Source organism: Schistocerca gregaria, chromosome 4 (genome assembly GCF_023897955.1).
Source record: "Schistocerca gregaria isolate iqSchGreg1 chromosome 4, iqSchGreg1.2, whole genome shotgun sequence".
Lineage (NCBI taxonomy): Eukaryota > Metazoa > Arthropoda > Insecta > Orthoptera > Acrididae > Schistocerca > Schistocerca gregaria.
Genome location: NC_064923.1, coordinates 717,240,510 through 717,255,461, shown reverse-complemented (window position 1 = coordinate 717,255,461; position 14,952 = coordinate 717,240,510). Strand labels below are relative to the sequence as shown.

The window sequence follows — 14,952 nt, the reverse complement described above, 5'->3', positions numbered from 1 at the left end:
AAACTTGGCAATGGACTATCTCAGGACCAAAAATTGGGCCTTTATATATCATCACAATAATACACACTGAATTACACATTAATTGATGTTTAAGTTACAGAAATTACAATTGAAACATACTTCATTCAATGAACTGAATATATAGAAAAATTCTGTCTTTTTAACAGTTTCTTCTAATAAAAGGGTTAAGCTTTATTATTTGTTCAAATCATGAAATTAACAGGTATAGTTATGCAAATAATACTTTTGACAAAACTGGTAATTACTTTGGAATTAATTAGGAGCTGGCTCTCCTAACATGTTTCCAAATAGAGCCAAATACTAGGTCTACAACTTTGTTCCCGCTGTTTTTTCTCAAAGTTCGTAGAAAAAAATTATGATTCATATTATTTTCCATTGCTGGCCACTACATTCTCTCATCTTCCAGATAGCATACAAATCCCATGGCAGAAGAACTGCAATGCTTTCTCAAATTTATACTTACATGAATTGGCCATATGAAAATCTCCACACAAAATATTTACATACAGTGTATTGTACAATGGCAGAAAATATCCACAAGTTATACTTTTAATAAAATTTAGGCATCTTCATCATAAGTGATGTCTTTTTTGGGTAAGCAAAGATTACATTTTAAGATACATATCACTTTATACAAGTCCTGTCTTGCTTAAAAAAATAAATCCTCATGGGTTGCAAAAAGCTAAAATACACCGTGAATTGCAGTTTACCTTTTAGACAGAAAATTTCACTTGCTCAGTGTTTAGAATATTTAGTATTTTTCACAAGCACTTTCACACTTTTAATGAGCTTTTACACATTTTCTCACCAAGTTGTCCACACCTTCAACAGGTCCAAGTGGCAGTTAGTAAGGAAATTCACTGTTATCAGTTTCCTTGGAGGTGGTTCTACTCCACCACAGTACATGAAAAAATTAGAAAAAATGCCCTACTTTAGTACACTTACTTTTACTTCTAACCTAGTACATGGAAAAAATGTTTCACACTAAACATGATAGTCATAACTTTATAGATACATTACACAGTTCTCATAACATTACAGTAATTAGCACTAAAACTGATTATAGTAAAAAAGGTGGTGACTAGCAAAAATTTAAAATAAAGTGCACATTACACTATAAAACATTACTCTAAGTCATAACTGTCTGAAACTTGTTAAACTTGAAAGATTTGGGTCTCTTTTCCATTTGAAAAACATCACCTTAGTGTCTAAAATACGTACATTACCTCTTGAAAAAAACTCAAGATGTGCAGTAGCATAGATTTACTAATCATTATGTTATGAAAAAGGAATAGAGTCACCATCACACAACTTAAGGTGAGATGGAACGTCCTATCCCAACAATGTTAAATTTAATCAAAATATCCACGGGTGTACTGCCGGTCTATAGTGTCCAACAGGCACAATATTTCGGCGGTCAAACATGTCGACATGTTTGATCGCCGAAATATTGTGCCCGTTGGACACTATAGACCGGCAGTACACCCGTGGATATTTTTATTATTAAATACGCCAGGAGAAACTCAAGAATCGAATCAAATGTTAAATTTAGTGAATTGGCTTCCCTGTATTTCATGAACCAATGTAGCCACTGATATGAAAATTTTACAGGACATTAAACTGTATGTTTTGAGTCTACTGAACTACAGTAAATGCATTTCAGCCACTGCTTTTGGAAATACAATTTTTCAATTACACAGTTAAAATGTTGTATACTTTTTTGTACATTATCCTAAATAATTTTAATTATACATAACATTATGTTCTTCTTTCAGTTCAGTAGACTTAGGATATGTATGTCATTGCTCCCTGAAAATCTGAATACTCTACTCAAAGTGGTTTCTGAGATTTAGGGGAAAATGCAACAGAAAATGTAAATTTTCAGGAATGGCTTCTTGTGCTGCATACTCTGCTTTATCAATGCGAACCTTGCCCGTCCATTCAAGTTCTCTGATGCAGTTTGCTCCAGGATTAATTCTCATATACTGTAGCACTTTCAACATAACAATGGTGCCATCATCAAAACCAATGACAGCATCACTGACCCCACACTTCAATGTCTTCATTCCACCAAAAACATTTTTTGGTAAGTGAATCCATATAAGATTATTGAACGACTCATTGGGATTTTGTGTCTGACCATGAAGACACTTCTTCTGTAAAACAGGATTTGCCAGCTCTCTGTAAATAAGTTTTATGCTATTCATGACTGCTGCTGGGATGGAATGTTTATGGCTGTATGAACTGTTTGAGTACTGGGCATTGCGGTAATTACACCATGAATCAGGTACAGGAGGGAAAAGACAGTGTACTGGTTTTTCATCAGTTAACTGTCTGTGGAAGAAGGTAGCCCATACTGCCTGTTTCACTTTCAACAAATCCTCAGGATTTTTTCTAATGGCCATCCCATAATACTGGTGTAGTTCATCAATCAATTTGTCTGTCAGTCTGCCTCTTATGGTTTTACCTTCAGAAAGTTTCTTGTCTCTCAAACTTTGTTTCAACTTCTTGAACCTGGTGCCCATCCTCTTATGGACATGGCCTTTATAACACAGCAATCCACAGCCTTCTATATAAAAATTATCGATTTTATTAGATCTTGAAGCAACGCACATAAAATTTTTAACATTTTCAGCTGATATAGATTATATTTAAAAAATAAAATAAAATACTTCCCATGTGAGTTTATATATATAATAGAGGGAAACATTCCACATGGGAAAAATATATATAAAAACAAAGATGATGTAACTTACCAAACGAAAGCGTTGGTATGTTGATAGACACACAAACACAAACACACACACAAAATTCAAGCTTTCGCAACCCACGGTTGCTTCATAAGGAAAGAGGGAAGGAGAGGGAAAGACGAAATCACATCCTTTCATCTTTCCCTCCCCTACCCTCTTTCCTGATGAAGCAACTGTTGGTTGCGAAAGCTTGAATTTTGTGTGTATATTTGTGATTGTTTGTGTGTCTATCAACATGCCAGCACTTTCGTTTGGTAAGTTACATAATATTTGTTTTTAGATATGTTTTTCCCACATGGAATGTTTCCCAGAAACATTCCGCATGGGAAAAGTATATTAAAAAACGAAGATTCTGTGACTTACGAAATGGGAAAACACTGGTAGATAGACACAATTAAAAAAACACACAAAATTTCAAGCTTTTGCAACCCACGGTTGTTTCATCAGGAAAGAGTGAAGGAGAGGGAAAGCCGAACGGATATGGGTTTTAAGGGAGAGAGTAAGGAGTCATTCCAATCCCGGGAGCAGAAAGACTTACCTTAGGGGGAAAAAAGGACAGGTATACACTCGCGCGCACACACACACACATATCCATCCACACATATACAGACACCTGTGTCTGTATATGTGAACAGGGCGATGTGGATAAGGGAAATCCTATAGGCAGAACAGAATTGGTTAACTTGGTCAAAATAAACTGTGGACCATTATCCGTAACAATCATTTTGGAGCCCATCGACAGCAAAGAGACACCAAGAATTTTGATAGTCTCAGCAGAAGTGGTGTTCATCATGCAGGATAGGTAAGGGTATCCCGACCTGGAGTCAATCAGGATTAGCCACTGGGAAACATGAAATGGTTCTGCAAAATCCAAGTGGAGATGTCCCATGGGACAAATGCATCTAGCCATGAAAAATACTGGTGTGGGGTGCTGCCTGATGTGTTTGGCACATGTTGTAGGCCCATCTGTGTCAATAAAGGTGTTGGTGGGCCAGCTGTTTGGTGAGGATGATTCCCCAATGGCCAGTGTGGAAGAGATCAAAGATACAGCAGCACAATGCATGCGGTATGCGGTATGCCTACATCTGAATCACTATGAAAAAGGATGATGCCACTGTGGAAAAAGAAACTGTGCTGATTATCCTAAAAATGCTGGACTTACAAGTTGCTACGACGGCTGGTCAGCCAACCCACAGCAATTTGGCGGTGGAAAGCTTGCAGTTTCTGATCCTGAGAGGTGGCCCTGTGAACCGCACCAGCATCCAACAGAAGCGCATCCAGCACTGTGTCCACGTTCAGTTCCACATGGAAACAAATCGGTGGGGAGCAATCAAACTCATGGCCCACTCCAGCAGGCAGCTGGGAAAGGAAATCGGCAATTGTGTTCCGTTCAGAGATGCAATGGACAGTTTCATAGTTGAACATCACCAGGATGAGTGCCCAATGCTGGAGGTGGCATGCTGTCCAAGTGAGCACTGTGGCACCTGTGTGAAACAAGGAAACCAAATGTTTGTGGTCAGTCTGCTAAGTGAAATGATGACCATACACGAAATCGTAGAATTTCATCAGGAAGAGAACCATCACCAAAGCTTCCTTTTCAATTGGACTATATTTGGTTTGAGTGTTGGTCAATTTTTTGGACATGAAAGCCACCAGCTTCTTAGCACTGTAGACCACTTGTGAGAGGACTACGCCCAGGCCATAGTCTGATACATCAGCAGTGACGATGAGGGCAAGGAAACGTCGTAAGTGGCCAGTCAAGAAGGGCAGGAGAGAGCTGACTTGAGACTTGAGAAAGCCTGCTCATACACCATGTCCCAAACTCAACGCACACCCTTGTGCAACAGCCTGGTCAGGGGCACTGAAATCTCGATGGCATGGGGTATAAAATACTGATAATAGTTAATTTGATCAAGGATAGATTGCAGTTGCTTCATGTTGGTGTTAGGAGGCAGGTTTTGAATTACCTCGACACACTCCTTAGAGGCTTGTAGGAGGCAGGCATCGGTCTTGAACCCAAAATATCTGAAGATAACTGACCTCTCACACAAAAAAGTCACACTTTTCTTTCCTGCAATGCAGGTTAGCCTCAGAAAAAACCTGAAACAGCCTATCGAGATTGTCCGTGAGGTCCACCGTGAACGAGCCACTGACGGTGACATCATCCAGATAATTTTCTGCACCAGGCAGCTGACTTGTTAGGTGTACAAATAATGTTGGAAAATGGCGGGGGCTCTGGCAATGCCAAACGGGAGGCAGTTGTACCAGAAAAGGCCACACGGGGTATTGATGACTAGGATCTGCTGTTATCACACATCCAACAGCAGCTGCAAATAAGCATCACGCAAATCAGTTTCAGGAAAAACAGTGGAGCCCGCAAGACTTGTGAGTATGTCATCCTGGTGGGACAGGATGTGCATTGATGATGGAATGAGACTTTACTGTGACTTTAAAATCGCCACAGATGTGTAAAGCACCGTTCAGGTTCATGACTAACATGATAGGCATCACACATCAACTGTGTGTGACAGGAGAAAGGATGCCTTCATCTTGTAAGTGGTAAAGTTCCACCTGGAGCCTGTTTCAGAGAGCAAAGGGGACCGGGCAGGCCTTGAGGGACAGCGGACGGAAGAAGCTGAATGTGTGCAATGAAACCCTTCACCCCTCGTGTGGAGGATGAGAACAGCATTTTATATTTGCTAAGCAATGGGGCGAGGAGGGTACCTGAGGATGGGATTGAAACCACTTGTAACTCGTTCTGCTCTGGCAAACTCAGATGACCAAAAATGTCCACATCCCAAAGGTTAGTTGTGCCAGGGGAGCCGACCACCAGAAACTGAGTTGTGAAGGAATGAGATTTGTGTTGAAAAAACACCATCAACTGACATGTGGTGATTACTGAAACCACGCAAGGTATGAGTGTACAGAGACAAAGTTGGCAAGCCCAAGCGTTGGTATGTGGCACCATCCACAGTACAAATGGAGGATGCCATGTCAGTTTGGAAGACCACAGGAATATGAGCAACCTCCAAGGTAAGGAGGAAACGAGTTCCTCATTAGGGAATGATGGATAATACTTGCCCATCAATGGAATGTGAGGCTTCCAGGTCCAGCACTGATGATTCGTGATTAGCCTGTGTGTCCGCAGGATATGTGGCATCGATGCAATGTTTCTGCGAAGCCTGACACACAAAGGCGATATGGCCTGTTCAGCTGCAAGCCATGCACCTTGTTCATCAGTGGGGCACTCCGACTGTTGGTGAGTATGGAACAGTCCAGACATGATGGAAAACATGCGAAAGGCTTTCTGTCACGGGATGTACCAATGGACCGACAAGCCTCCCGCTTGGCGCTAGGCAACCGGCAAGCTGCAAAACAACCAGATCAAGATGCAGCGGTTGTAGCCGGTGAAACTGTTCAAACAAACAAGCAATCGGCAGACAGGTATCGAGAGACAGGTCCTGTAACGTCAAAATATCAACCCGAAGACCCTCATCTGGTGCGTGAAATACCACCATATCAAGAATCAACAAAGAGGCATAAGACTGCTTGTAGACAACATTGGCACACCTTAATTTGCAATTGTGCGAGAGACCCTGGAGCTTCATAATCTTTTCCTGATATGTATGACCTGAGGACTTTCTGACGTGTGGTGATGATGTGCATTTGTGTATCCAAGTACTCAAAAAGGCAGCCCTTAATAAGGGTAAATGAGAGGTCTCGAGGGGACTGCACAGGGTTCAATTGTTGAATCAAATGATACACCTGTGGACCAACTGTTGCTAAAAAAAGAAATTGCTCGACTTTGATTTTCGTTGTGGATCCCATGTGCCAGTAAATGTTGTTTCAACCATTTGACATTATTTGACCACGGTTTGACAGACCTATTGAAAGCCAGAAACGCCAGTGGAGCCACGTGTTCAATTTACCCACGATGGAATCAACTCTATAAGCTACCTCTTGCACGACTGGGGGGTGAGGGTGGTATTCTGACCTTGTAGGTGCTGCCTGAATCTCCCATAGAGTTTCTGTCAAGGACTGAAGAAATTGCTCTAAGGAGGCCATTTCATCCGAAAATGAAAGTTTTATCCTCGTTGCCAATAACTGTGGTGTCTTGTGGTCAGCAGGAAAGAACTTAAGATCAAGTTTGAACACACTTTATTTAACTAAAACACCCTCTTGGTGAGCACTAATTTCCAAACGCAAGAACAACAAGAAACACAACAATTGTTATGGAGGTAAAAGCCAGACAAGAGTACAAGACAAAGAAAAGAACTAATAATCAAAATACTATGCTACACAATTACAAAGTGGTGTTACACCCAACGAGATACAAATTTACAGAAAGACTACAGCAAGAGTCTAGTAGGCTAGAGCTGGTATAGGTATTGGCTAGAACTGTCCTAGCTGTAGGTACACACTCCCAGTCTGACTCTGCTGGCACCGAGCGAGATGGCGCAGTGGTTAGCACACTGAACTCGCATTCGGGAGGACGACAGTTCAATCCCGTCTCCAGCCATCCTGATTTAGGTTTTCCGTGATTTCCCTAAATCATTTCAGGCAAATGCCGGAATGGTTCCTTTGAAAAGGGCACAGCCGATTTCCTTCCCCATCCTTCCCTAACCCGAGCTTGCGCTCCGTCTCTAATGACCTCGTTGTTGACGGGGCGTTAAACAACACTAACCTAACCTGACTCTGCTGGCATGCTTACAATGCTGCTTTGGTGGAGTGCTACATGTAGTCACATTAGTTCTAATTGGTGGATCTGGTCACGTGGCTTTTCACAAAGTAGTGCCATGTTTATGCGGAAAGTCTGTTGATGTCTGGCGATGTTTTGATCTGACCTCTTGAAGGGAGGTTGGCAGCCCACCTTGCTTGTCTGTTGAGCAGGCCCTCTAACTGATAAGGGGCCACTACAATAGTCTGCATCCTTATCTCTCTACACAACTAGAAGTGCATAAACATTAAATTTATGACCTTATTCAGCAGGGGATTACCCTGCATTACTGGAAAATTCTTTTGCTCCTTTTCTCTTGTTACAGTGTAACTTACATTATCAGTTGCCACTATCACTATTGTTCATAGATGATCATTGTAGTGACTGCACTTTTTGTTATAATTTTGTCACTGTTAAATTAGGTTCCATTCATCAGCCCCCATAATTATTCTGCACTCTCACTGAGGATGGCACTGTCATCAGCCAAACTGATAATTGATATCCTTTCACCCTGAATTATAACACCCCACCTGAACCTTTCTTTTATTTCCATTATTGCTTCTTTGAGGTGTCAATTTAACAATAAGAACAAAGGACTGTATCCCTGTCTTACAGGCTTGTCTTTTTAATCTGGACACTTCGTTCTTGCTTGCCATTCTTCTTGATCCTTCTTGGTTTGTATACATATTGTATATTAGCTGTCTTTACTAGTAGTTTAGTCCTGTTATTCTCTGAATTCTGAGCAGCTTGCACCATTTAACATTGCTGAACGCTTTCTCTAGGTTTTAAATTGTATGAACATGACTTGATTTTTCTGAAATCTTTCTTCAGTTATGAAGTGAAATGTGAGGGCTGCCTCTCTAGTGACTTCACCTTTCTAAAAGCCAAATATCATTTAACTGATCATCAGTTTTATTTTTCATCGTTCTGTATATTATTCATGTCACAGAGATGAATGAGTGAGTTGTTGAGCTGATTCCGCATTGGTTCTCGTCCTTATCTGTCCTTGCTATCCTCAGAATCAGATGGATCATATTTTTGCAATAGTTTCATTGAATGTACATTCCAACTTGAATAATCATTTCGATACCACTTCCCTCACTAATGTTATAAATTCCAAAGTAATGTTATCTATCCATTCTGCATTATTTGATCACAATTCTTCCAGAGCTTGGTTAAACTCCGACTTTAATTTAGGATCCTGTACACCTTCCCTACTAACTTCCATTTCTACTTCTTTCATGTCTTCAGATAAGTTCTTATCTTTGTATAGGCCTTCAATGTACTCTTCCCATGCATCCATTCTATTCTCTGTGTTTAACAGTGGAATTGCTGTTGCACTCTTAAAGATGACACTTTGCTTTTACTTTCATTGAAGATTGTTTGACTTTATTTCTTATAAAATAGTTACTTTCAAATGAGGTGAGCTTCCCAGATGATGTACCCACCTTGTGACAATTGAGGACTGCACCCAGGTGACCCAATAACAGATTTATCATTTGTGGGATGTACTTGGTTTCCTGTAGCACTCATATTAAAACATTGACTGAATGAAAGTGTTTTGATCAGCTAATGAGGTTCACAGTGAAAAAATCCTGAAGAATAGCCAAAGCAACTTTGAGAAGGCAATTCTTCATCTGCTATGGATGGTCAGCATTTTTTTAGCATTAATTCAAAATGTTTCTGTCACACTCCAATGTTTATTACGTGGGAGAGCTGATACTGTATTCTAGCATTTTCCTCAATTGCTGTCACCCCCTTCCTATAGAGCTTTTTGGCAAAACATGTTTTATGTTTTGATTGCCTACCTGTGTACAGGGTATCTGAGAACTTCCCACAGGCCTCATGACTTTTGTAAAGTTAGGAATATAACCAGTTATTTTATTGACCTCCCTGCTTTGAAGCTTATGAAAATTGTTATCATCAGTATTGTAATTGTTTTTGTTTCATTATTGTATGTTTTCAGTTGTGAAGCCATGTCTGATGTGAGCAAAGTTTCATGGGTGAGGACCAATAGTAGTCTGTAAGAGTGTGTGTGTGTGTGTGTGTGTGTGTGTGTGTGTGTGTGTGTGGAAGGGGTTCATGATGAACATACACACACAAGACAAACAATAGCAAAGATTAAAGAGACCTGCATCTAGTAAAGCTGTTCTGCATGACTGGCAGAAATGGTTCAGGCACTGTCAAAGACAGTAATGGAAAAATCCATAGTTATGCTCAGTGTCAGTGTTCAGTACTTATCCAGTAATTTGTGCTTCAGCTGCTGTGGGAGTGTTTAGTTAGAACTGCCTTATGTTTACGTTTTCTTCATTCCAGTCTTTGCAACTCATAAATTTAGTGATGTTACACCATCTATAATTTTAGTAATGTTGCACCATCTATAGCATTACAATAATGTACGTTCACCTTGCTATAACAGTTGCAGTTCCATTGTTAGCTGCAAGTTTATTTGTAACTGAAAGCAAATTCTTAGTAAAAAAAATAATAATAATAATTTAAAACTTTAAAATGTGAAACCAAATTACTGACCACTTGATGAATATTATGGTATATTGTAATTAGGTCTTTTCAGAAGCATAAGTATTTGTATTGTGGCTATTGAATTAAGAAATATTTCAAAAACAAATGAATATAAGTTTTATAATACAGTAATTTTGTTTCCAGATATGCCACTCTGCTAAGGAGCTAGATTTACAAAAGAATAATCTCCAACAAAATGAAAGACATAAAGAAAGTTTGAAAGAATTACTGAAAGATGTGACAAGAAGAAACAGTGAGCTCAGAGATGAAATTGGTGTATTCTGGTATGCTAACTGAAGACTGCAAATGTCATGTGTCAATCATTTATTGTTTTGTTGTTGACATGTCATCATTATACAGAGTGAGTCAGGAAGAAAGGTACATGCTTTGAGGGATGACACTATTAGTGATACTTAACAGAAAATATCATATGGACATATGTCCTATTCTGAATGGTTTTCGAGATAGAACACATTTAATATCAATTTTGTACATTTTTCTTGAATAACTTGAAAACCACACCCGCCAGTGAAAACTTGTCACAGCACAAAATTAAACTATATTAAATTTCGTACAAAAAAGGCCTTATTCATTTTTTTTCTCTAGAACTAATGGTTCGTGCAAAGAGAGCGCGAGAATGTTGAAAAACTCGCTCAACATGGATGTGCTGTAGCTTACATAGTTTTTGTAGGCCAGTTTCGGGTAGTTTCCCGACTTGATAGACCACAAGTGTCCCATATCAAACTGTTCATCTCAACTTGCTACCTCAATATGCTACCTCAAATTGGCCCACAAAAACTACTGCAGTTACAGCGCAAGAACGTCAAGTGAGTTTTTCAACATTCTCATGCTGTCTTTGCGCAACCATTAGCTCCAGAGAAAAAAAAATGAATATGACCTTTTTCGTAGGAAATTTAATATAGTTTAATTTTGTATTCTGACAAGTTTTCACTGGAGGGTGCAGTTTTTGAGTTATTCCAGAAAAACGTACTTAATGTGATCTGTCTCAGAAACAATTCAGAATAGTGCATATGTCCATATGAAGTCTTTTGTTCAGAATCACTAATACTATCACCCCTCAAAGCATGTACCTTTCCTCCTGACTCACCAAGTATATTAATCTGACCGTGAATAAGTAATAATAAGACCCTACACTTTGAGGTATCATTATACTTTGCCATCTTCGGTGCAATTGTACTGAATTTTTTGAGCAGAACTTGTTAACCAACTTTCAGTTTATTTTTGATAAAGGATTCTATACAGGCAAAGTTACATATTATAGCCTGACTAAGGAACTCCTGTACCTGAAATGTGAATGATGCAGTTTTAACTACCTGAATGGCATGACTAAAGGCAGTTATTTTTGCATTGTTTAATTTTATGTAATAAAAAGAAAGATTCATGGGGGAAATAAAATATCTCATTTGGTATTTGTTTTTTTTCCCTCCACATGCAAAAATTCATCTTTCTGATGACAGAAATGACAAAGTAGCCAACAATAAAGGTGAGGAAACTGCAAATATTGCTGTTAATGAAGTTCTAAGGTTCTTTGATTCAAATTAACTCTCTCTAAAAGCAAATAAAACACATTCATTCATTTCCACATTAGCAAAAAGTGACAAAGACTGTTTAACATTAAATGAACATATTCTTCATTTTTAAAAGAATATTAGCTCAATCTCATAGGCTGCTCATATTGTTATATTGTCTGGAATGATTTAGTCATCTGTTCTGACAGATAGTTGGCATGGTGCCCTGGTTACAACACATAAGCATCAACAGTCTCTGTAGTGTTACATAAGAGTTACCATTTTTAGATGTTCAGCATGGCCCTAGTTGTAGGAAGTTCATGGAAGCCAAGGTGAAATGGCTGCAGGAAAAATGTGAAGAAATGGAAAAAGAAATGATTGTCAGAAGGACTGACTCAACACACAAAAAAGCAAAAACTACCTTCGGTGAAGTCAAAAGAAAGGGTGGAAACATTAAGACTGTCATTGGAATTCCAATGTTATATGCAGAGGAGAGAGTATAGATGTGGAAAATTAAGACTGCAATTGGAATTCTACTGTTATATGCAAAGAAGAAAGCAGAGAGGTGGAAAGATTACTCTGAAGTCCTTTATTAGTGGGACATACTGTCTGATGATGTGATAGAAGAAGGAACTGGAGTCAGTATCAGAGGCCTAGGGGATTCAGTATTAGAGTCAGCATTTAAAAGAGCTTTGGAAGACTTAAGATAAAATTTCATTGGAACTTCAAAAATCATTGGGGAAATGGAAACCAGACAATTATTCAATCTGGTGTGCAGAATCTATGAGAATGGTGACATATATCAGACTTCTAGAAAAACATCATCCACATGATTCTCAAGCTAGTAAAAAATGGTAAGTGTGAAAAGAATTATTACAGCCCCTCAAGCTCGGGGATTGCAGTATGTCAGAACAACCAAGAGGTATGGTTTTCTGGAACACTCTTAATCTGTTCAAGGACTGCAAAAGCCTTGGATTGAGTGTGTCATTTAAATACATTAAATTTTAAATGGGTGTTACCCTCAGAGAACCTTCTGGCCAATACAACATATTCTGTGACAGTATCATAACAGTTGATCCTGTAAACATAGCCAGAAGACAAAAATTTGTCCTGACTATCTCACAAGTCATACCATTAATGATCTTTCTGCTTTCCTGAAGCTCAAGTTTTTTCAACCCAAGTGGTCTGCCTCCTCCATAGCAAGTCAGCTACACAGTTTCTGCTGTGAATACAGAGTATCACCAATGTGTTACCATCCTTTGGAAGCACATTTGGGCTGGCTGATGCTCCTTACCACAATTCATCCCGTTTACTTCCTCCAGAAACAAAAGCCAGCCGGTGTGGCCGAGCGCTTCTAGGTGCTTCAGTCTGGAACCGCACGACCACTACAGTTGCAGGTTCAAATCCTGCCTCAGGCGTGGATGTGTGGTGATGTCCTTAGGTTAGCTAGGTTTAACTAGTTCTAAGTTCTAGGGGACTGATGACCTCAGATGTTAAGTCCCGTAGTGCTCAGAGCCATTTTTGACCCAGGAACAAACTCGCTTCACATGTCTGCCTATCAGTCTGTACTTGGCCACCCGGACAGATCACAACCTTCCCCTGCATGCACTTTTCAAAGTCTACCTGTGACATTACCACTGAGCCTGCCTGTCCTAGGAGATTAGTAATACTTCCTGTGTTCTCACATGCATCCACTTTCCCATTATCACCCCTTTCACTGGTTTCAGAGGAATTCTGTAGCAGTAAAATTTGGAGTTTCTCTGCACAACAGGTTCTTGGATCCCTATTGCACCCTAGCTCCACTTAGCTGTATAGAAGAGCAATGTCAGATTCTCCTGTGACACTTTGGCTATGTGTTGTAACTCTGCAGGAAACTGCCCCTCTGCCCACCGCAATCCCATGATGTATTCCCTCAGGGTGAACAATACAGGATTAAGTTGCCCATTCAGTGCATGAAACATAGCCTCCCACAATATCGCCATGTCACTCCTAGCTCCCCAAGTTGGTCAAGTAGCACATGCAACAACCTTGTTACATTCAATTTGTTGTCCAATGCACTCAGTTGCCTCTGTATTTTCTTCACATCACTGTTCAGTGCCTTCCTACTTTCACTAGCACACTGGGTTAGCTCTGGTGTTAATTTCCATACAGTCTTGGGTTATTCCACACCCCTTGTTCTAAGTTTGATAACTGCATTGTGTGCCACTCTACAGTATCCTCCATAGGACTTGCCATCTGCTGAACCTGAACAGCTGTGCTATTTAACTCCTGCACGCCCTTTTTGTCTGCTGTTTTGCATATTGTCTTTAACAATTTTCCTTCAGCATTATCCAACCCCTCTTCTGCCGACTCATAGCTTGATGAACTACATCCGCTAACTGTGATAACTGTGCCCTTACTTTATTGTAAGTGAAATGGGGCTCCTGATACTCTCCCTTTATCTCCCTAAATAAATTATTCCCTGTGCCTAATTACATAATTCTGGAAAGGCATCCTCCAACCAATGCACCTCATTCCTAATCTCCCAGATCTCCATTATTGTTTTTAGCATCAATTTATGACTAGTAACAAACTTCTGAAGAACATCACACCTGATTCTAGAAGCTGAACAACCATTACCTTCCCTGCCTTGTCCTTACAGATGTACAGCAACTACAAGACCATCCTTGTTCACCAGGATGACCTTATATATTCGCCACCTGCAGAACAAAACTATTCTATCACCACCTCCCTCCTTCTGAGAACGCACAATAAAAAAAATAGCAGTAATAACAACAAGAAAAACAAACAACTCTGTAAAAAAATCCCTGTGGCAATAAAAATACATACTCTTTGACAAACAAACAAAAAATTCCTTCTTTTTAACCTTTGTTGCTTTCACCTCCTGGCTGGTTGTCAATAATTGTGGTATCCCCTCATCACACCTTTAAAAAGTTTTGTGCAATTAACATGTATAAGAGACATTTTGTGGGAAACTGTCCTTCACGTTGACTGGTGAGTTCATTTCGACTACCTGATATTTTCTTAAAAATCTCTTCATTTTTCCATTTGATGTATGGGGGACTAGTGATGATTATCCACTGCACCATGTGGTATTGCTGCAATTTGCCCATGTGTCTATTCAGTTGTTCTTGGGGTTCTAGTGCCTTCATGTTTGCTTTATGTACACTCCTTCAAACTTCACTAATTCTTCTGGCAAACTTCCTCACCTACCTGACCTACTCATGGTCTGTCCTAATTTATAAATCAAAACATTGAAGGGAGACAGCATTTTCCTGCCATACACCACCTCAAATTATGACAATCCCATTGCAGTATGAACCTTAAAATTATAGGCACACTGTACATCAGGTAAACAGGCATCCCAAACATTGTATGTGGATCTATGTAATAGCTCAATATCTTTGCAGTTGTC

The 14,952-nt window shown here is 39.6% G+C and overlaps 1 protein-coding gene across 1 annotated transcript in view; it reads left to right on the top strand.

The window, feature by feature from the left end:
- The window catches only part of LOC126365978 (putative leucine-rich repeat-containing protein DDB_G0290503), a 298,195-nt gene that overhangs the window by 261,154 nt on the left and 22,089 nt on the right, over nucleotides 1-14,952 (top strand). The window contains exon 12 of the mRNA XM_050008785.1: nucleotides 10,153-10,292. Within this exon, the coding sequence (XP_049864742.1) occupies nucleotides 10,153-10,292 (140 nt within the window). The remainder of the gene's footprint in view (nucleotides 1-10,152; nucleotides 10,293-14,952) is intronic.